Below are 23,367 nucleotides of genomic sequence, written 5' to 3' on the forward strand. Positions count from 1 at the left end.
AGTTGCCCAAACTTACCGGCATATGGCAAGAGGTAGAAATACATTGTTATTGGTATCTGATAATGCCGGTGCATGTCAAGACTCAAGATGTAGAGAAATACCTCATTTGTTGGTACCAGGCAATGCAGACGACTCTAGCGCGGTGGATTTTGTTCTTTTCTAAAAATTCTTAGATCCATCACTAGTGTGAAGGTGGTGGTAAGGGCTGAGATACATAATTAGTAAGGGCTCCTAGCTATATTGTGGGCACACCATACACCTCTTCTGTCTTTGCCTCTGCTAATTAAAGATGAACTTAGGAGTACTATTAAAGCTTACAATAATAATAAAAGAAAGAATCCACACTTTGTATGGTCTACGAGGGCCTCTCTGCATAATGGCTGGTGTTGATCTTCCAGCGAGACGTTCCAATGGGCTTGCCTGGAGGAAGGAGGAAGAAGAAGCAGCACAGGATTTGAGGGGGAATCTTGATTGGATCTCTCAACGAAATGCCTCGGCGCTCCACATGTCAAAGCGTGACAAACTGCTGGTCAAATTGAGTAGTACTAGTAGTACAAAACAGAGAGTGGCATCAATGGCAGGGTCCTCTCTGGTGTACCCAATGGACCATGGTGTTATAATGACAAGGCTTTACTGTAATCCTAAACGCCTAATTAAGTATTATTTGATAGGATTGTTTGGATGTAAGGTATAAATATTCTCACCAAAGCCATATCAAATAGTGAAAACCATTAGAACACATAAAAAGAACTATACGCGGTGTCCGTTGTTTATAAATTTTTATATAGGGTGATAATTCCATTATCTAAAAAAATATAAGGCGATAATTGAGCCGTATAGGATGAGAATTCGACGGTCTAAAATGTTTTAGACGACCGCGAGATATGGAAGATCCACCCTAATTTTGTACTAGTATGTCCTTACAATAATTTACCGTACAACATATCTGTAGAAGTCCTTTCTAACGAGTTCCCAACTCATCTCCCTCGTTATTCGAGCGCACGTTTTTTAAATGTTTTGAAAAGTCATATTAATCCATTTTTTAAGTTTGTTATAGATAATTAATTGATCATACATTAATTTATCGCTCGTTTTACGTGCGGAGGAGGAGGGTTCCCAACCCCTCCAACAGAACACAGCCTTAATCGTTGAACTTGCTTAATAAGTATCAGTAGATTTCTTCGGAGTAGTACTTAAGAATGTCCTCTTATCATAAATATTTGATGGATAAAATTTGATAAACTTTAATGGTTAATAATTTCTCACGACTTAGTTAAAATAAATGTTAGGTGTATATTTATCTTAAATTACTATCATAACAACACAAGCTCATTATATTGTCTAAACTTATTCTAATACAAACTTGATGGTTCAATATTAAAAGTTTAATTAAATATTATCTTAAATGTAAAATATATGTGACCGGATGGAGAATTATGATACAAAAGTATCCCACCCCAAAAATTAAGAGTTCACAACCCATATCACTGTCTCAAAGAAAAGGTATCACCTCCCCTCAAAAAGAAAGTCCTCAGTGCGTGTGATTTTAATTGAAAATCACATGCGATCCTTCAAAAGAAAATTGGTAATCACATGTAGGACTGCAACTTTGGGTAATTTAGTTTTGTTTTAGTCCCCCACTAGTTTTCCTGCGGATTTATTTCCTATTCGTACATCTCATGGCAGTGCCACATCGTCCATTTTTGTATATTATCGCGATGTTGCTTTCTTCCACTGGGCATTGATGACAACATTGACCAAACTTACATCGGTGTCATCAATCACCAAGCAAAAATGTATTGGGAGATGGATTTTATTTATCTTGTGCTACTCCCTCCTGCAAAAGGAATAGAAGGCCTATAAAATATTTTGATTGGTTACGCAAAAAAATACTCCACATCAGTAGAATCGTCTAAAAATGCATTGGTTACACCAAAATTTCATAATGTTCTGATGGTTAGTGGTAAAAGCAGTAATATATACTCTCTCCGTTTCATATTATAAGTCATTTTAATTATTTTTTTCTTTTAATTTAATTGTTTTTACCAAAATTTCATAATGTTCTGATGGTTAGTGGTCAAAGCAGTAATATATACTCCCTCCGTTTCATATTATAAGTCATTTTGATTATTTTTTATTTTAGTTTAATTTTTTTAAGTTTAACCGATTTTATAAAAAAAGAATAACAATATTTTCAACACAAAACAAACAAATTATGAAAATATATTAAATTTTAGTTTTAATAAAACTAGTTTGGTGTTGTTGATGTTGCTAAATTTTTCTATAAATTTGATCAAACTTAAATAAGTTTTGACTAAGAAAAAAAAGTTAAAGCGACTTATAATATGAAATGGATGGAATGGATGGAGTAGTTAGTAATAAATGTAATAGAAATATTAAACCCTGGTTTAATATTTCATTGGCTGGAATTTAACTGGTTGTTAGCCAATAACAGGCTGCACACCCGTGTCCCAAACTTTTACAAAATTACCGGATTTTGAAATCTTAGTCCCATCGGCTTGGAAGATTTCCAATTGGCCAATTTTAGGGCCCCTTTGAATCACGGGAATGAAAAAACGGAGGAATAGAAAAAACATAGGATTCTGACAGGAATGTAAGTGTAAAACAGAGGATTGCAAAACACAGGAAAAACATAGGAATAGCCGTTTGATTGGACCACAGGAAAAACATAGGAATTTGAGGAGAGATAAAGACTCAGGGCCCCTTTGAATCGCAGGGTAGAAAAAATGGAGGAATAGGAAAAATACAGGATTCTGACAGGAATTGAAGTGTAAAACAGAGGATTGCAAAACATAGGAAAAACACAGGAATGGTCGTTTGATTAGAGCGCAGGAAAAACGCAGGAATCGGATGAGAGAGATAGACTCAAGGAAATTTTCCAAGAGGTTGGAGCTCTTGCTAAATTTCCTCCAAAATCCACATGCAATGTGCCATTTCATAGGAATTTCATAGGATTTGGAAAGCTTCAATCCTTTGAATCAAAGGGCCAAATAGGAAAAATTTCCTACAGGATTTGAATCCTATAAAATTCCTACATAAATACTTTGATTCATAGGGGGCCTCAAAGGATTTCTTCCATGAGGTTCTAACTCTTGTTAAAATTCCTCCAAAACTTGTATGAGAAGAGGCATTCCATAGGAATTTTATAGGATTCCATAGGGTTCATTCCTTTGATTCAAAGGGCTTTGTAGGAAAAAATCCTATAGGAATAAAATCCTCTAAAATTCCTATGAATTTCCTTTGAATTAAATGGGGGCTATTTTAAACGGTGTACTGCCACTGCATGCAAAAATATTCCGACTGGTTTGGGGGAAGAAGAAGAGTTTTTGGATTTAGTTCCGTAAAATACTGGAGAATGAAAAGGGATATGCAAATGTCATTTTCAACTATCTTGTTTGGATGTGCAAAATGCAAGAGAAGAAAGGGACCTTATTTTCTAGGGTAAACACTACCAGGCCTTGCCTAGGAGAAAGGGACATATTCATGTCTTCTTCTGCATCTCATGATAAACGAACTGGCAGTTAGGAATAAAAGGCAAACTGAAACTCTACTTGTAAGCTTCTGCATTTCATTTTCTTCTGCCCCTCCAATTTGTCCTAAGAAAGCTGCTCATTGCTCAATTGTCGAAGAATATTCCTCTCCCACCATCTTTGTGCCCCTTAGCTCTCATTGGCTCCTTTACAGTTTCAGTGTATGGCCATTAAGGCAGGACAGCAAAGGGTGTTCATAAGATGATTATATTTTGATCTAACACCACACCATGTACTACTTATTCTCTTGCCATAGCATGCTAATTAGACTCTTAGATCATGCCTAAGCCTTCATTAGTTAGCACTAGCATGAAACTAGTAAGAATTGTAAAAGTGCAAAAAGGCCTTCAGAAAGGTATCATAGAACTAACCACATGAAAAGTTACGCTGAAAAGGAACAGATCGAACATCTTTGTGTGCCAGCTCCAAAATTTATAAGTTGTTCAACTAAAGTAGGGCCGAGTTTAGTTCTAAACTTTTTCTTCAAACTTCTAACTTTTTTATTACATCAAAACTTTTCTACACACATAAAATTCCAACTTTTCCATCACATAGTTCCAATTTCAATCAAACTTTCAATTTTGGCGTAGACTAAGGGTGTGTTTAAGAAGAAGGGGATTGAGGAGATTGAGAAAATACGAGGTGAGCCATTAGCTCATGATTAATTGAGTATTAATTATTTTAAATTTTAAAAATAGATTAATATGATTTTTTAAAGCAATTTTCTTATAGAAAATTTTTGCAAAAAACACACCGTTTAGTAGTTTAGAAAACGTGCTTGTGAAAAACGAGGTGCTTTCTGCCTCAATGTCCTCCAAAACGACCGCTGCCTAAACACACCCTAGACAAGTAGTGCTGATGACAAGCCCACTACTCTGACAGAAAATCAGGCATCACATGGGATCAGATTCAGCACCTGACACCAGAGTGTTCCCTCTGTCAAAATTAAAAAAAAACAAATATACGATTGAATATGATATATTTTAATATAATGAATATGAATAGATAATATTATATCTATTTCTAGATTGATCTATTTTGAAACAGATGAGGGACAAATGTGACACACTTGTAGTACAAATCTGGACACGAGGGACTACAGTACAGAGCAGCAATCAAGATGCAACTTGGAAGCAAAGCACAAGCTAAAAGGGAAAAAGACGATTTCCATTTTAGATATTGAGAAAAAAGGTTATCTATCAAAGACTGATGTGCAAACCTTTTACGTATGCTCAAAAAATAAAATAACAAAAGAGCACGCAAAGTAGGAACTGTACTAGGGAGCTAGCGGTTTCAATATGTTGTGTAACCCCCATGTTGTACCGCGTCCATCACTATTTTCTTTGCACTTTTTTTTCTTTTGCAGATTTGAACTTTCTATGAGGCCGAATGGCCGACATATATTTTTTCATACTATTTCTTCAGTGGAATATCAAAAGTAGCAGCCAAAATGAAATGTGATACCACTATTGTATATGAACGTTGTGGGGATTTAACTTGACATGGTCTTAAACATTACACTCCCATTCATCCATTGCCAATGCATTTTACAATGAATGTCAACAACTACAAAATCAACACTATGACACTACATTCATATATAAATAGAATGTTTATCTACCATACCCCTATATATGTATTGCAAGATTAGTTCTTGAACAAATGTTACAAAAGTTTAATAGCAAAATGCACAACCAATAGCTAAGCATCGACAAGTGGGTACTACAGTTGGAAGAATCCAATCATAATTGTGCTTAACTTCTCCAAGTAGAGTTTAAAATGTATGGATTTCATATGATACAGGTAAATTCTCACGGGAATTAGGAAAGAAAACCTAAAAGTACAATAACAATGAGAAATTGAATATCTAATATAACAATCAATAAAGTAAATATCTCGCCTCAATAAGCTATTTCCTTAAACTCAAGATCTCTCTTGATGCTTTAAAATCATCATGTACATGATTGGTTGTTTTGTTTGATAGCTAGTCCAGTTAAAAAGGGGAATTCCATATGTTAGTTATACCAAAAAGGAAAGTAAATATATATCTTAGATAAAGAAGCACGCCATCAAAAAAAGGGTGATACATATAGTTGAGTTCACATGCCGCTGGTAACACAAAACGAACATATTATTGTTAACAACCAAATTTGGTGAAATCATAGATTGGATTCAAAGCTAGAGCATAAGCGGATTTGGAGGAATTTTGGTTTTGGAAAGAAGAGTGCGCATCGGCTACGGACGACATCGGCTGCTGTATGTATCGGCTGATACTGAATCAGACAAAGACAAGCCGATGCAGCCAATCTCGAACAGATGGTTCTACAATTATTGTCGGGATCAATCAAGGCACTACATGGGCATTGCCACACAAGGATTAGGGTCTAGAAAAGGCGATTGTATCTATTAATTAGGATGTTTTATTAATTTCCTTAGAGATATTTTTGGTAAGAGTCCACCCAAGGGACTTGTTCGTGTTTTAAATTGTAATAGAGATAGAGTCGTGTCCAACAAGGACATATTATGTATTTCGGTATAAATATAGCCCGAGGCCTTGTAGAAAAAACAACACTAGTTCAATAATACTTTCGGTGCATCGCCACCCTTTTTCCACTTTCATTGTTTTTGACGAGTTCTTGCTTTCGAGTTGGGCTGCATCGGTTTCGATCTCCGACGAAGAGGTAAGGCTGGTTATGGCGGTTTGTGTTCTCGGGATTAGTGCTTACATCATCATGACACTTTAATCCTGCCTATGTCAATCGCCAAGTTATCACATATGCTATATAACCTAGATCAATATCGTTATCCAACCCCATTGGCTATCCTCTATCATCGAAAACAGCCGGCAAGGTTAGTTACCGACGTTGAATTAGGTTATATAGCGTATCTACCATCTCAGAAAAGCTTCTGTCGACTTGTTTAGATCTTGTACTTCTCTTCATGACTTAATACTGGATTAGTTGAGTTTGATCTGTTGAGTAATGTTTAGAATTGCAATATCTAGCCCGTCTATAGCTGCTAATAGAGATAGCATCGAGGTTTCAGCCAATCTTATCTGGCTTAGTTATCTTGTCGCTCTCGCGTTTGCTTGATATGCTAAGTCTACCCTCTATACTAAGATATCGTTTGTTTGAAATATATTTATCTTGCTATCAATCTGTTAGGCCATCCTAATGTTAGATCGGTTCTCGTTCAATATGTTTCATCTACTGCGATATCTTGATATAGAGTGGTATCGGAGTACTAGCTGATACGCCCTAGGTTTGCTTCATCGGCTATGGTATGAATGTATTTCAGAGTACTTTTAGACATAAGTGATTTATACTGTCTTGGCGTACTGTCCGATCTATCCAAATCACTTAGTTTAAATGTATTCTGAGGGGCCGATTATATGTTTATTAATATCTACAGCCGATCAGGCGGGCCTATGTATTCTTGTGCTACATACTTCCATTGCCGATATGATCTTTACCATATCGGTCTGATATTGATACGTCAACGGCAATCTAGCCGATCGGCTATCGTTTATAGATTTAACTTTGTTCTTTTTTGTTTCTTGTTGGTTGCAGGATTAAACTAATTGGCACGCTCAGAACCCGAAGGCAAGTTTTTTTGGACCTGCACTAGATTAAAGCAAATCTCTCAGGCCAGTGTGTGTTTTTCACATCAACGATTATAAAAAAAATATGAAATATTAGTTTGAATGAAATTTATTAGGTATTGTAGATGTTGCTAATTTCTCTACAAACTCATAAAAAAGTCAAAACGACTCATAATATGATGAAACGGAAGGAGTATTTCGTATGTAGTCTCTGGCTCTCTGCTACTTTCTCGTTATTACTCCCTCCGTCCTAAAAAAGACAAATCCTGGTTTTCGTGTCCAACATTTGACCGTCCGTCTTATTTGAAAAAAAATATGAAAAAAATTAAAAAGACAAGTCACGCATAAAATATTAATTATGTTTTATCATCTAACAACAATGAAAATACGAATTATAAAAAAATTTCATATAAGACGGACAGTCAAAGTTGGACACGGAAACCCATGGTTTATTTTTTTTTTTAGGACGGAGGGAGTATGGTTTAAGCTAGGTAGTCATGAGGATGAGGGGCTGGCTGATCCGCAATCAGCCGCGCAGGGCCGCACCTGCGTGGTCAGTTCCGTGCCCTCCAGTCCTCTCTCCTCTGCAGTATAAGTATATGTATATCCTCTATATGCATACATATAATTTTGTATTACACGATACAAAGTTTATACGTATAGATATATATACATATATAATTTTATACGCATACACTTTGATGTATAAAAAAATTGTATACACGTATAAAACTTTATCGTACATACATATTTAAAAACCCAAAAAACCAAGGGAAAAAACAAAAAAGAAACACCACGTATACAAAGTTTATATACGTACATATACAAAAGTATGTATACAAACTTTCTATATGTATATTCACATATACAAACTTTTTATATATACATATCAAAAACGGGGAAGAAATCAAGAAAAAACCAAAAAAAACCCAAAAAAAATAAAACTGAAAGAAAAAAAAATAGAGAAAACTCACGCATATGACCCTCCCTCGTGCTCCTGCCACCACCCCTCCTTCGCACGCGCCACGTGGCTACGCCGCGGGGGGGGGGGGACGCGTGGATATCCGTGAATTAGCAAACCTAGGTAGCCATGGTCAATAAAGTTCCATGCTCACGCAGTCATGCTTAAGGGTGGATGTCAAGCTGGCTCGGCTCGGCTTGGTCTCGCTTATTAGGATAACGAGCTAGCTCGGCTCGGCTCATTATCCTAACGAGCTAGAAACCAAGCTCGGCTCGGCTCGTTTGCAAGCTCGAGCCAGCTCGTTTAGCTCGTGAGCTTTGGGCAGCGAACAAGGAGAGGAGAGGCGCCGAGGAAGAGCGGCGCGGACGGCGGCGTCCACGGTCACTTCGGCGCCAGGGAAGAGCGGCGCGGGCGGTGATGTCCATGGTTACGGCGACGTTGGGGAAGAGCGGCCGCGTCGGCGACCGGGAATAGCGGCGCGGGCGGCGGCGTCCACGGCCGCGCCGGCGATGGGGAAGAGCGGCGCGACGCAGCGGTGTGGGCGGCGGCGTATGCGGTGGCGTTAGGCGTTGGGACCTGGGGGAGAGCCGCGCGAGCGACCGGGCGTTGAGGGCTTGCGGCGGCTCGTGTGGGATTGGGGATGGGGAATAGAGCTAGAGTTTTGATGCATATATGGGCCTTCAAGCACATATGGCCCACAAGTCCACAACGGCATGGGCTAGCTACCTCAGCTCGTTAAGGCTCGCGAGCCAGCTTGAGCTAGTTCGTTATCTCTAACGAGCTAAAAGTAGGGCTGTCAAAAAAGCTCGAGGCTCGCGAGCTGCTCGAGCTTGGCTCGTCCTAGACTCGATTCGAGCTCGGCTCGAGCTCCAAACGAGCCGAGCCCGAGCCTCTCCCTAAGCTCGCGAGCTTTGTCGAGCCGAGCTCGAGCTTCCAACGAGCATAATAATATATGATTTTTATTGTTATTTAATAAATTAGGAGATCAAATATGTTATTTGTATGCCTTATATTGACATCATATATTTATTTTATTCTTTTTTCCTCTTCTTTTAATATGATGAACTAGAAATTAATTATTTTTTAATTATTTTTAAAAGATTATTTTTGAAATATATATTATTTTACTTAAAAATCTAGCTCGGTAGTCGAGCTCGAGCTTGGTCGAGCTCGAGCCGAGCCTGTCAAAAAGCTCGAACATTTTATAGGCTCGGCTCGAGCTTGTATCGAGCTTGTATCGAGCTCGAGCCTAGGCAGATGAGCTCGGCTCGTTGAAAGCCCTAGCTAAAAGGCCAGCTCGGCTCGTTAGGAAAATAAAACGAGCCGAGCCGAGCTTGGCGCGAGTCGAGCAATCTAACGAGGCACGAGCTTTTCATCCAGCCCTAGTCATGCCGCACTCCACAACATTTTTCTCTAATTTCCCTTTCATTCCTTCCATTTTTCCTTCTCAAAATTTGGCGGGCCACGTCGTGCCGACGGGCCGCCACCAGGCCCACGACCCCCAATCGGGCCCGTGCCGGCAAAGGCCTACCGTGCCTTAACAGGCCGGGCGGCCCGTTTGGCCCTTAGAACCGACCTGTCTCCTCCTCTCTCTTCAGTCTCTCACCGCCTCTCGCTGAGACGAGACGAGACGCGTGCGTCACAGCAGCTCACGATTCCGTCGCGCAAATCCTCCCCGATCTAAACCTAAACCCACCCCACCCCACGCCGACGAAACCCTAATCCCCCTCGCCTCCGCCGCCATGGGGGCCGCCATCCTGCCGCTCCCGGCGCCGGACGGCGACGGCGACTCCCATCCGCAACAGCCGCCTCCCCCTCCTCCCGGCGGAGGCGCGAAGCCCGAGCCGCCGCCGACGGTGGCCACCCACACCCGCCCCCTCGGGATCATCCACCCGCCCCCCGACATCCGCGTCATCATCGAGAAGACGGCCACCTTCGTCTCCAAGAACGGCCCGGAGTTCGAGCGCCGCATCATCTCCCACAACGCCGGCAACGCCAAGTTCAACTTCCTCCAGCCCTCCGACCCCTACCACGCCTACTACCAGCACCGCGTCTCCGAGCTCGCTGCCGCTCCCCCCTCCGCCGCCGCCTCCGCCGCCGACGCGGCCCCCGAGCCCGACGAATCCGGCGCCGCGCCGCCGCCGGCCGACTCCGCTGCCGCGCCCACCGTCGATGGCGAGGCGGCGAAGGCGGACCACTCCGCCCCATTCCGCGTGCCGCCGCCCACCAAGGTGCTGGTGCCACCCAAGGCGGAGCTCTACACGGTGCATCTGCCCGAGGGGATCACCGGGGAGGAGCTGGACATCATCAAGCTGACCGCGCAGTTCGTGGCGCGCAACGGGAAGAGCTTCCTGACGAGCCTGGCGCAGCGCGAGAGCACCAACCCGCAGTTCCACTTCATCCGCCCCACGCACAGCATGTTCACCTTCTTCACGAAGCTCACCGACACCTATTCGAGGGTGCTGAACCCGGTCGAAGGCATGCCTGCCCTACTGAAGGACCTACAAGACGGGGCGAAGGACCTGACCACCGTGTTGGAGCGGTGCCTGAACCGCCTGGAGTGGGACCGGTCGCAGGAGCAAGCGAGGCAGCAGGCTGAGGATGAAATCGAACAGGAGAGGATGCAGATGCAGATGATCGATTGGCATGATTTTGTTGTTGTCGAGACGATCGAGTTTGCAGATGATGAGTGCGAGGGACTCCCTGTGCCACTTACGCTGGAGGAGTTGAAGCGTCGGAAGAGGATTGAGGACCTGGGAGAGGAGGAGGCAGCCATGGAATTGGCCGAGCCAGCGAAGGATGTTGAGATGGAGATGGACGAGGAGGAGATTCAACTTGTTGAGGAAGGAATGCGTGCAGCAAGGCTCGAGGAAAATGAAGGAGGAGTTCAAGTTAAGCTTGCTGGTGATGAGGAGCCGCCTATGAGGATTGTCAAGAACTACAAGAGGCCTGAGGAGAGAATCCCTGCGGAGAGGGACCCAACGAAATTCGTTGTCTCACCAATAACTGGGGAGCTCATTCCAATTAGTGAGATGGAGGAGCACATGCGCATCTCGCTTATTGATCCAAAATATAAGGAGCAGAAAGAGCGGATGTTGGCAAAAATTAAGGAGACAACACTTGCTCCTGATGATGAAATCTCCAGGAACATTGTGGGTCTTGCCCGTACCAGGCCAGACATCTTTGGAACAACAGAGGAAGAGGTCTCTAATGCTGTCAAGGCAGAAATTGAGAAGAAAAAGGATGAACAGCCAAAGCAGGTTATTTGGGATGGCCATTCTGGTAGCATAGGTCGTACTGCCACACAGGCTCTGTCTATGGGCGGCGAGGAACAGGTTGATGCTTCGAATGTTCCTGGTCCAGCTCCACTTCCCCGCCCTCCCATGCCATTGCTTAGACCTCCTCAGCCACTTCCACTGGTTAATGTTCCACGCTTTCAACCTAGTGCAATGCCATATCCCCCACACCAACAACCTCATCTCATGCAAGGAGTTCCACATATGATGCCTACCATGCATCCGCCTCCACCACCGCCAATACCAGGTCAGCCGCAGGTGATTAGGATGCCAGGTTCAATGGGTCCTATGCCAACCAATATACCTCCGCCTCCACCAGGCCAAAATCCCTACATGCCTGGCCCGCCGCGTCCATACTCCATGCCTCCACCGCCACACATGCCAACCATGGCAACCATGGTCAACCCCATTGGGATTCCTCAGCCTCCACCACCTTTGCCTCCACAACCACCTGCTGAGGAGCAGCCACCTCAACCTGATGAACCAGAACCTAAAAGGCTGAGAACAGATGACGCTTCTCTTATACCAGCAGAACAGTTCCTTGCTCAGCACCCGGTAATACTTCTTGATATATTTCTTCTCCACTTTCCTGTTTTCTACTAAACATTCTTGTTAGTCTTGTTCTTTTTGTATGCGTATATTGAATTTTAAGAATTTCCATGTGCTAATTTCTTCTCTTCCCTGCAGGGCCCTGCTCACATCTCAGTGTCTGTACCCAACCTTGATGAAGGAAACCTGCGAGGCCAAGTGTTGGAGATCGGTGTCCAATCACTCTCAGACACAGTTGGCAGTCTAAAGGAGCAGATTGCTGGAGAGTTGCAGCTCCCTGCTAATAAGCAGAAGTTGAGCGTGCGGACTAGTTTCCTCAAAGACAATCTCACTCTTGCTTACTACAACATTGGCCCTGGAGTGGTGATCAATTTAACACTGAGGGAGCGTGGTGGGAGAAAGAAATGAGCTTTCTTGTATCTCAGTGCACTGGCAGGTTATTGCTTGCAACTGAACTTGCAGCTATAAAGGAGAATATTTTTGTTGGTTGCTGCCTATTAATTTCTGTATTCTCATGTTATGTTTAAACGTGGTGAAACACTGTTATTTGCACTATTTGAATGTCAGACATACATATCTCTTTATGGCCATCTGTTACTTAAAATATATGTTTTAGCTTCTGCTGTTTTGCTGTTGTGAAATGTGCTTGTCTTGAAAGTTCACTGCCTACTTGTCATCTTACAAGATGTTCACTATTTGAATGCTTGCATGTTATTGTAGATTTTTCTGTACTGCATGGGTGAAGGTCTTCAAGAGCTTATTATAAAGGTCTGGTCAAGATGATGATTGTTTTATTGTATATATACCTCTAACATTGTTAGTTACTCCCTCCGTTTCATAATGTAAGACTTTCTAGCATTGCCCACATTCATATATATGCTAATGAATCTAGGCACACATATATGTCTAGATTCATTAGTATCTATATAAATGTGGGCAATGCTAGAAAGTCTTACTTATGAAACAGAGGAAGTATATTGACTTGTTGATGATGCTCCTGATGTTAAAATTCTTCCTTTGACAGAATAGCATGGTTATCCATTAGATCGCTGCTGCTGGAATATTTTATGAAATAGGAAAAGCTTTTAGTTGAAGGCTTAATTATGTATTTTCTCTACCTTCATTGGTCTAATGCCTTAAGTTTTAGACGAGGACTTGCAGAACAGAATGTTGTATGCTAACCAAATTTTGTCAGTTACTTTGTATTTTCTCAAGGTGTTGACATTCCAGTTATGGTGTTACCCTATGCTTTTTGTTTCCTCACCTGCACATATTTAAGTTTTTTGTTAAGTGGTACTGTACCATTCCATGCTATTTCTATTTAGCTTTTCTTTTTCATTTGCGGTTCTGAGTGTTGCGGATGCAGAACATGACATGAAAACCCAAGTTATTCTATATGCTTTTGTTTTCTTGTATGGAGAGCTATATGTATTATATATATTATTATTATTCAGAAAAATAAGAGTTTTGAGTGATGCTTGCGCTGCTTTGTTCATGCTTTCATAAATTCGACAGGGCCACATAGCTTGCATACTCTAATCCCACAAATACATATTGTTTCGAACATTAGCATTGAACTTACAGGACTTGAAAGTATTGTTGGCGAATCTGTACTTTTTCTCCATTCAAATTGAAACATGTTCTGTGCATTAGACTATTATGAAGGGGAGGTTGTAATTTCTTTTTGTGTACAACAGACCAGTTTATATGGTGTACCATTATCTTTTAGAGAAGTTTTGATAGTCTCACCAGCTGTTTTTCTGTATATTTCTGGTATTTTTTTGTTCAAATGTTTGAATAGCACAGTAAGGCATGAAGGCATCATACTTGACCATGATTTCTCTCTTTTGAACATCACTGATGGTCTGATGCAACTGTAGGTCAAATTTTTGCCTAGTAGTCTCTGGCCAGGAGCCCAGGAGGCCAGGAGTGAGTTTTCTTGTTAATTTTTGAATTTTTTCCGACACATCCGTTATTTGACATGTGTGTGTTTTTTTAGATGCTGTTTTCAGCCCCAAAAGTGACAGGAGGATTCTGTGATCCAATGATGTAGCCGGTCACCTTATCTTTAGTTAGTTCTTTAGGTGCTCTGCGGGTTAAGGCAGTAGGAGGCAATGGTTCTAAAATACTGACATGGTATGTTGCTAGGAAACACTGTGCGACGGAATTTTGGTGTATACATGGAACGTTGCCATGTATATTATCTTTACAACACAATGTGGAAATCGATAATTATCTTTATATTACATAGGAAGGCTCAAGCGCTAATAGCATTCTATATCTGTTATATTGAATGTCATCATCTAAATATATTTTGCCTCTTGAATATTGTGGCTGTTGCTTCTTGTTTTCTAAACTGATCCAGGTTGCATCTTGTTTTCTTTAACAAGTGCAGTTTTCTCCTCTTGTTACAACTGCAGCCCAGCCTGTCGTGAGCTGTATCTTGTCCTTCTGTTTCTGTTATTGGGATTCATGGAAGTATTTGCTGGTCTGTTTTGACGATGTGGTAACTGGTGAGAGCACCAAGGAGGTGGTTGATTTATGGATCTGTCTGATGGTCTCTTGTGCTGATGAATCAGCATGTATGAGTGAATAGTGGGATGGATAAAACAAGTGTAATGTGTAATGCGTAATGATGATGTATATGTTCTGGTCTTCACCTGTAAAATAATGGCACTGCGAAGATCATACTTGTCATTTTACATTAGCAGACATGCAACGTTCGATGGTATCTTCATAGCCGTAAGACTTGTGTGTGCTGATAATTCTTGCTAGCACATGTCTGTATAGCCTGAGAACGTTCCCATGAAACCTTATCACCACCATCGTGTTTCATGTAATTCTGAAATTGCGTGTTTCATGTATGATCTTAACCTTCTTGCCGTGATTGCAAGTTTGCAACGAGAGAGGTATCTCTTGTCAGCACGCTCCACTACTCCAGATGCCAGAACTCAGCAGATTCTTTTATCAAGTACAGGAATTTCATTTGAAGGGGCATATATGTAAGCTAGAGTTTTTACCATCAATCAGGCATACATTCCTGTGCAATAACTGATAAAGTTCTTATCAATCAGGCATACATACCTGTGCAATAACTGATCAACAAACAATAATAACTGGGCAGCAATCCTGAACAATAACATCCTGTGGTGCAATCCACTACTCCATACATATCTACATATCGAACATCAGAATGGACGCAAGCAGACCAGGAGATAGATAGGAGTATAGGAGTATACAATTGCAACACGATAGATAGGAGTGCACAATTGCAACACAAACAGATAGATGCAGTGCCAATTTGGAATTTCTTCTGTCATTTCTTAGTGATGTTGTTCTGGTCTTATGTGTATCTATCATGCCAGTCCAATTTCCACTGGAAAAAAAAAGGGGTAAGTTGCTGCGTGAGCGATCTAGGCATAGTAGGCTCAGAAGGAAAATCTGGTAGAACAGGTCAATTACTTTATCCTTATATTGATATCAGTCCTGCAAATACACAGCCAGTAGATAGCTTATCTTGATATCAATAATAAAAGGAAACGAAATCTGGGTGAACCTACCCTACTGTAGTATGTTTTTGCTAACAACGCATGTTGTTTTACCAAGATATCCCTGCAACCCATGCCTTCAGTTTGACCAAACCAAATTCAGCATATTCCTCTGAACAATGCATATACCAAGCAAACTATAGCAAACATTTTAACTGGTTGACATTAGTTTGTACGAAGTACCAATTGGTATCTTAAAATTATATTAAACTCACTTTTTTTTCATCGCATAGCAAATACTTCAATATGTATAATGACAGCAAAAAGGTTTGAATGCATCATGCTCAAAACGTAGCAACTGAAACAAGATAATATATTCTGACTTCAACAGGTTTGTCAATTGTAGAATTGATGCTACACTGTTTTGATCTTATGAAGTAAATAGTAGTAATTTGTTTGGCCGATAATAACTGAGAGTTTTTTACTATTGTGTCAAGGAAAATAGTGGTGTCACTCATTACTTGTGAGATCATCAGAAGAGGAAATAGAACAAACAATAGAGTTGAGACATCACATGCCTAGTGCTTCCTCCGTCCAATAATACAAGAGATTTAGGCCCTATAGTTTGTCACACAATATAAGGGATTTTTGTGATCCTAAGACAACACTTTATTTCCCATTTATCAACTCTTGTACTAGTTTATTCTCCCACCTATCTATTCTTGTACTCCCTCCGTTCCAAAATATAAGTGGATGTGACACATCACAATACAATGAACCTGGATAGGCTTCCTGTCCAGATTCATTGTACTATGATGTATCACATCTACCCAAAGTCCCTATATTTTGGGACGGAGGCAGCACTGCTTTATTCCCCACCTATCAACTCTTCTACTATTTATCCTCCCATCTATCACCTTTTTTACTATTTTATCCTCCCATCGATACTTTTGTACTATGAAATGTATTTTTTATTACTTCCTTAATTTATACCAAAAATGACATAGTCCCTTCTATTATGGGACGAAGGGAGTATTGATTATTGAACATATACTAGATACTCCTTTGTTTCATATTATAAATCGTTTGACTTTTTTCTTAATCAGACTTTTTTAAGTTTGATCAAGTTTGAAAAATATAGTGACATTTCCAATGCAAAACAATTATTGTATCAAAATATATTCAATGTTAGATTTAATGAAACTAATTTGGTGTTATAGATGTTGCTGATTTTTTCTATAAACTTCGTCAAACCTAAAGAACTTTGTCTAAGAAAAAAGCCAAACGACTTATAATATGAGATGGAGGGAGTAGATGGTAAGAATTTTCCACATAGATGATACCTCTTGGAAATTCAATGTTTTGACCAACATTTATAAAATTTACCACGTACAAGTAGCTGAACAATCATATAATGTAGAAAAATGAACACACATAATGTAAAATTTAACCTTTCGAATTCAAACCATTACTCAGTACAGTTGAGATCATCTATTGAGGTCAGAAATTTGCAGAAGAGGATTCAGCGCAATAATGTTTGTATTACTTAACAGTCATGTAGCAGGAACAAACTGGCTCGGCCAAGAATGCTAAATCAAGCAACTTATGCTACAGACATTGTGTGCTATGCTAAATGTACTTTCCTTTATTCCAACAATATTTATGTTGAGATAAGCTGGCAAATCTTGTACTATTATGTTCAACAACTCACACACCCATGTCACCACATGCATGCTTAAAGTATATACAAAGCACCCGAACATTTTACATGGTTACATCCCAATCATGACAAATCTACTCTAACTGAACCATCTCATTGATTGTTCAAATACCAGGCATAGTTCTACATACACAATGTTCAATTATTCAACTCATGTTACACCCTCTAGTAACAAAAACATCTTGTGTTGGACATGTCTCAAGTCAAACTTTTGAGAATTATTCAACCCTTTTATACTGTATACCCATACAATTATTCAATCTCTTTTACTACAGTTATTTAATAGGGTTATATATTTGTTGACCATACATTCTATTAAACCACACAGCACAATTACTAATCTCTTGTACTGCATTAAATTAGGTTCCAGAGTGGATATGTTGTGATAGCTAGAGTGTTGGTTTTATTATTAGCAGACAAAACATTGTTAAACGTTACAAACGTACATCCCAACAAAATGGACAAACACTGTGGTACAGAAGGAGTAAATGAACTCCATTTATATGTTGACAATGGCACGCACTATTTAAACTGTAATAGCAAGATGGAAGATTGACATACGACTAGATTTTGCCACTATCTCAAGAAGGCATACAAGGCTATTAATGCAGGGCAATAAGAAGTCTAAGAGGATTTATACCAGCTGCAAACAGAATTGTATACATTATAGATTTTAATGTGCTTCACATATCTCCCTATGCCCTAGATTACACTACATAGTCCTATGCACTATCGGGGTTGTAGAACCCCCACTAATTTGCCCTACAACCAACATTATATACTAGCAATACATTATGCACTTTGAGTCTAAGTGAAGAACTTAACAACTAGGTGATTTAGATAGCAATAGGATCTTTATTGCAATTTCTTCAACTCAAAGGAGTTAATCCACATGTATTACTATGACCAATGCAAAACGCAACAGAAATAATCCATATCCCTCGACGTACGAAATATGTGTTCTCCAAAGGCATTTTGTTTACATTGCTCTAGGATCAGAGCCAAATGGCCACACATAGATCATCTCGTCCCACCCGGTGCTCGCGAGCAACCCTTCCACGAGCACGCTCATGTCGATCCCGGCAACGAATTCAGTGTGGTGGCCATACCTCGCGAGCAGCGCGTCCTCCTTGCGGTAATCCCACATGCACACCGTCATGTCGTAGGAGCAGGACATGAGCATGCCCTGCCGGTGCGGCGAGAACTTGACGCGCTTGACGGCGTACCCGTGCCCGGCGAGCTGCGCCAGCGGCGCCCGCGGCGCGCGGACGTCCCAGACGCGGATCGACTTGTCGACGGAGCCGGTGGCGAGGATGGACGGATCGTACTTGTCCCAGTCGAGCGAGAGCACCTCGTGGTCGTGCGCCGGGATGACCAGCGTGGGCGCCGGCTCGCGCACGTCCCAGACGCGGGCGGTGCGGTCGCCGGACGCGGAGGCGAAGACGTCCGGGTGGCGCGCCGACCACGCGGCGGCGTAGACGCAGTACTCGTGGCCGCGGAAGGTGCGCACGGAGGCCGGGCGGTCCGGGGACCAGAGCTTGAGCGTGTCGTCCCAGGACGCGGAGAGGAAGGCGTCGCGGCGGACGGGGTTCCAGTCGAGGCCGTGCACCTCCCGCGCGTGCTCCCGGAGGAGGCGGACGGGGTTCTGCGCGGGCGGCAGCGCGACGTCGAACAGGCGCACGGACCCGTCCCCGGAGGCGGCGGCGCAGAGGGACTCGTGGGACTCCGACCACGCGCAGTCGAACAGCGCGTCGGAGGTCGGGAAGGCGAACACCGGCGGGGGCGCCGGCGCGCCCCCCGGGGCGGCGGCGGCGGAGAGGTCGAGGACGAGGAGGTGGCCGTTGCCGACTAATCCGAAGTGCTGGGAGGCGGCCGCGAGGAGGCGCTGCTCGTGGAACGGGCTGAAGCGCACGGAGAAGCCCGGCGCCGGCGCCTTGAACGCCGGCATCGTCGTCGGCGGCGGCGAGGAATCGGTGGTCGCCGGATCCGGGACGGGGATGGTGTGACTTGGGGAAGACTTGCCCCTTCTCTTTTTTTTTTCTTCTCTTATCTTCCTTTCTCTCTTTTTCTCTCTGTTTTTTTTTAATTTCTCTCTTTATTATTACTCCTATAGCTCTTTTTTTTTCTTTTCCGTTTCAAAGAGTAGAAGTAAATTAGATTTAGGCTGTGTCTAGTTCACACCAAAATTGAAAGTTTGGTTGAAATTAGAACGATGTGATGGAAAAGTTGAAAGTTTATGTATGTAGGAAAGTTTTGATGTGATGGAAAAGTGGAAGTTTTTTAAAAAAGTTTGGTACTAAACAAGGTGTTAGCATACAACTCATAATTCTATTCTTACATAAATATTCTCGAGTTGCACTAACTACATCGAAAAAATTACTTCCTCCGTTTCACAATGTAAGATTTTCTAGCGTTACCCACGTTCATATAGATATTAATGAATCTATACATATATATGTCTAAATTTATTAACATCTAAATGAATATTAGCAATGCTAAAAAGTTTTACATTGTGAAACGGAGAAAGTATATACTTAAAGCAGACATAGCTAGTTAGTACTGTTGTCTCCCATAATCCACTATTTTACCTGTATAGCTGTTGGCTCATGTCTTGGGTGAGACATGAGAGGGACGTGGGTCACTGACGCTTAAATACATAACAGTGGATCTCACTTATAAGGAACACATGTTTCTCTGACCTTGCTTTAGAGAAGTTACGTTCGATCTAATTGTCATCTTCTTTTTCTGCTGTGATGAGGCACGTCAAAAGAGTCCTAATTAGAGAATGTGTCCACAAGAAAAAAAAAGTAAATACCACATTGGATGAACCATATGCTGTGTTTGGCATCTTGTGTTGAAAACTAATCTCTAAGTACATAAAGTACTGTTAACGACTAAATTTGGTAATATCAGTATCGAAGATGAAGATTAGATCGGAGCAGAATCAAAGACGAAGATCGTTTCGGAAACAGAGTAAGAATCGGCTGGAGTCCAAATTGGCTACGACCAAGATCGGCTGAGTCCGAGTCGGACTGGGTGAGTTGATATAGCCGATTCCGACAATACAACTCGGTATACGTCATCGGGTTGAGTTGATATGCTTTAAGATGATTGCCATGCATGGATAGAGTCATGAGAAGACAATTGTATCTATTAATTAGAATATTTTATGTAATTTTCTTATAGATATATTTGGGCAAAAGTCTGCCGCAAAGACTTATGGTATCTTAGAGTTTGTTAGAGATAAGAATCGTGTCCGTGTCCGATATGGACATGTTTTGTAATTCTTGGGTATAAATAGACCCCGAGCCCCATGTAATCAAACTAACACACGTTCAATACAATCTCGGTGCATCGCCACACTTTTTGCTTTCGTTTTGTTTCGACGAGTTCTTGCTTTCGGGTTGAGCTGCATCGGTTTCGATCTTCAACAAGAGGTAAAACTTATTATGGCGGCTTGCGTTCTCGGGATTAGTGCTTCCATCATTATGATACTCTAATCTTGTTTATATAATTCGTCGAGTTATCATATATCTTATATAATCTCTAACAATATTGACATTTAACCTATAATCGGCTAACATCTGTCAGTAGAAGGCAGTCGATTAGGTTAGATAGCAACGTTGGCTTAGATTATATACGATATCCACCACTCTATGAAACTTCCAACGGCTTGATTGTCTAGATATTGCTCTTCTTTTCATACTTATAGTTGCATCAGTTGAGTTTGATCTTATGAGTCGTGATTAGAATCTCAATCTCTAGCCTGCTTCTTGGTTGCCGATTAGGGTAGTATCGGGGTTTCAGCCGATCTTACCTGATTTAACTACTTTTTGTCCTTTATGCTTCGTTGATATGTTGAATCTGTTCTTTATGTTAAGATCTTGTTGCATTTAAGTATATTAGGCTTTTGTTTGATATATTCTATTTGCTTTGATATCTTAGTATAGAGCTGTATCGGAGTATTAGCCGATACATGCTAGATCTATCTGATCGGCTATGCTACGAATATAAATAATCTCATTGTTAATATATATTTCGATTGAAGTGATTTATACTGTCTCGGCATGGCGACGATCTATCGCAATCACTTGATTAAGTATATATCGATATAAGGATTATATATCATTAATATCTATAGCCGATCGAGTAGATTTAGTTCTGTTTTATTTATTAATGCCTGCCGATCGATGCATATATGACATCGGCTCAAAGATAAATGATATGTTATCAGCACCTAGCCGATCGGCTATCGTTTATGGATTTAACCGCGGTTTCTTTGTCTTTGTTCTTGTTGATTGCAGGATCAAATCAACTGGCACGCTAGCATACCCGAAGGCGAGTTTTGGACCTGCACTGGAGTTAGGCAGATCTCCCAGGTCTCGTGTTTTCACATCAACAGGTACCTCATTAGCACAAAATTAATTAAGTATTAAAAAAATAAAAATAGATCAACATGATTTTAAAGAAACTTTTCTATAGAACTTTTTTTTTGCAAAAAATATACTCACTCCGTTCCCTAATACAAGGGATTTGATATTTTGCTGGTACTGTTTGACCACTTATCTTATTCAAAAAAATTTATGCAAATATAAAAAACGAAAAGATGTGCTTAAAGTACTTTTGATAATAAAGTAAGTCACAATAAAATAAATAATAATTCGAAAAAAATTTTAGTGAGACGAACGGTCAAACAATGCAAGAAAAATGTTAAAACCCCTTATATTGGGGGACGGAGGGAGTACTATTTAACAGTTTGGAAAGCGTATTCGCAGAAAACAATATAGTAGGAGTTAGAAAGAGTACTCCCAAATGCACCCATATGACAATACTACCTCCACAATAGAAATAGAGCCTCTAGCTTACTGGCATCTGAATTTGATGACAGGTGGGCCCCATAGCTCATGGGCTCATATATCTGCGATCGATGTCAGAGGGAAGTACATCAGAGGAGCCTCTTCCTGCCAAAATGCAGGCAACACTCAAGTGGCTTTTATATTTCAGCCCTTGATTATTTATGCTTCAACCCTACTATACTTATAAACATCAAATTAGTTATCTATATCTATACTAATATAAAAAGGAAGAGTTGTATCCCTTCAATCCTACAGGCCAAATCACATCTATCAATCCCTACCGTCCATCCACGTCGCACGCATCACAACCGTCACTACCTGCTACCGCCCACCGATTCCCCTCCCTCCACCGCGATTTCTGCCTGCACTCCCTCCACCGCGTGTTTACTCCGTCCCGCGAGATGATTCCGTGGACCACTTACTCGCTCCTCCTCGCTCCACGCCTCCACGCGTGTCCCCGCCGCAGCCGCACTACACCGCTGCCCCCGCCGGAGTCGAGGCCATCACCAGCCGCTGCTTCCCCCGTCGGAGTCAAGGTCGTCACCAGCCGCCACTGCCCCGCTTGAGCCGAGGTCATCCCCAGCCGCCGCCGCACTCCACCGCTGCCGCAAGCCGCCGCCGCCGAGGTGGTTCCCCCCTTTCGCCGAAGATAAGCTTCCGTTCGTTAGTCTGCTAATGGAAACAATATTTAGTTTTTTAGATCCATCCTCTCTTGCTCCACTAGTCAGTGGTCTCAGGTTTTAGGCAGGAGAAGGCGATCTCATAGCAAGGTGCAATGGCAACATCATACCATCCCTCGCAATGCCTCTGGACTAAAGGCGATGCTGCTGGATACATGTTCCTGTATCCATGTTGGAGGTTGATTTCCTATAAGTAGGTTAATTACATTGTTGATGGAATCTTCATGGCATCAGGTTCTACTTTGCAAATTTACAAATTATTTTTTCCTCTATAGTTCTGTCCCTATGGACTGACATATATTTTGTATCTGAAAATGCATTTGGGGCTTGATGTGGCCATGCGGATTCTTGAGTGAAATATCTAGCAAGTTCCATGGGTGCTGGAAATTTGAATATAGCATGACATCCACAAATGGGCTTCAGGAATTAAGAGGGAGCCAATCAGGACAAGGGCCTCCTGAGCTAATGTTGTGTATTGCAGGTACTTCTTTGTGTCTCAATTTAGGCAAGTGTTGTATAAAAAAAATTGTTAATGAAGCTGATATCTCAATTGTTGTGAGTTGTTCCTATGAATACATGTGCTTGAGCATTAAAGAAACAAATGTCTTCAGATATGCACTTTCATGAATTATGAGAGAAGATATGGACCTCCCACAGCTAGCTAT

The 23,367-nt window shown here is 41.5% G+C and overlaps 2 protein-coding genes and 1 long non-coding RNA gene across 12 annotated transcripts; 2 read left to right on the forward strand and 1 right to left on the reverse strand.

The window, feature by feature from the left end:
• Window positions 1-9,735: 9,735 nt before the first annotated feature.
• LOC4328860 (probable splicing factor 3A subunit 1) lies at window positions 9,736-14,798 on the forward strand. 10 transcript variants are annotated; one of them, XR_001543058.3, is made up of 5 exons: window positions 9,736-11,964; window positions 12,097-12,394; window positions 12,679-12,726; window positions 13,839-13,887; window positions 13,958-14,308. XR_001543058.3 is itself a non-coding variant. In XM_015769170.3 (3 exons), exons 1-2 carry the CDS (start codon window positions 9,856-9,858, stop codon window positions 12,364-12,366), a joined length of 2,379 nt encoding a protein of 792 aa, XP_015624656.1. In that variant the 5' UTR covers window positions 9,736-9,855; the 3' UTR covers window positions 12,367-12,394; window positions 14,354-14,798. The 10 variants fall into 10 exon arrangements, 4 of the variants coding, with proteins under 4 accessions (XP_015624656.1, XP_015624657.1, XP_015624654.1 ...); XR_001543059.3 differs by lacking the exons at window positions 13,839-13,887; window positions 13,958-14,308 and adding an exon at window positions 14,354-14,798; XR_001543061.3 differs by lacking the exons at window positions 13,839-13,887; window positions 13,958-14,308 and adding an exon at window positions 14,379-14,798.
• Window positions 14,799-18,001: 3,203 nt separating this feature from the next.
• Window positions 18,002-19,186, reverse strand: LOC4328861 (peroxisome biogenesis protein 7). The gene has a single exon (XM_015769172.3). It carries the CDS (start codon window positions 19,112-19,114, stop codon window positions 18,146-18,148), a length of 969 nt encoding a protein of 322 aa, XP_015624658.1. The 5' UTR covers window positions 19,115-19,186; the 3' UTR covers window positions 18,002-18,145.
• A 3,222-nt stretch (window positions 19,187-22,408) lies between these two features.
• On the forward strand, window positions 22,409-23,304 carry LOC136355321 (uncharacterized). The gene is made up of 2 exons (XR_010739489.1): window positions 22,409-22,648; window positions 22,747-23,304. It is a non-coding gene; the product is annotated as an uncharacterized lncRNA (long non-coding RNA).
• The last annotated feature ends 63 nt before the right edge of the window (window positions 23,305-23,367 follow it).

The sequence above is a fragment of the Oryza sativa genome, chromosome 2, assembly GCF_034140825.1.
Source record: "Oryza sativa Japonica Group chromosome 2, ASM3414082v1".
Classification (NCBI taxonomy): domain Eukaryota; kingdom Viridiplantae; phylum Streptophyta; class Magnoliopsida; order Poales; family Poaceae; genus Oryza; species Oryza sativa.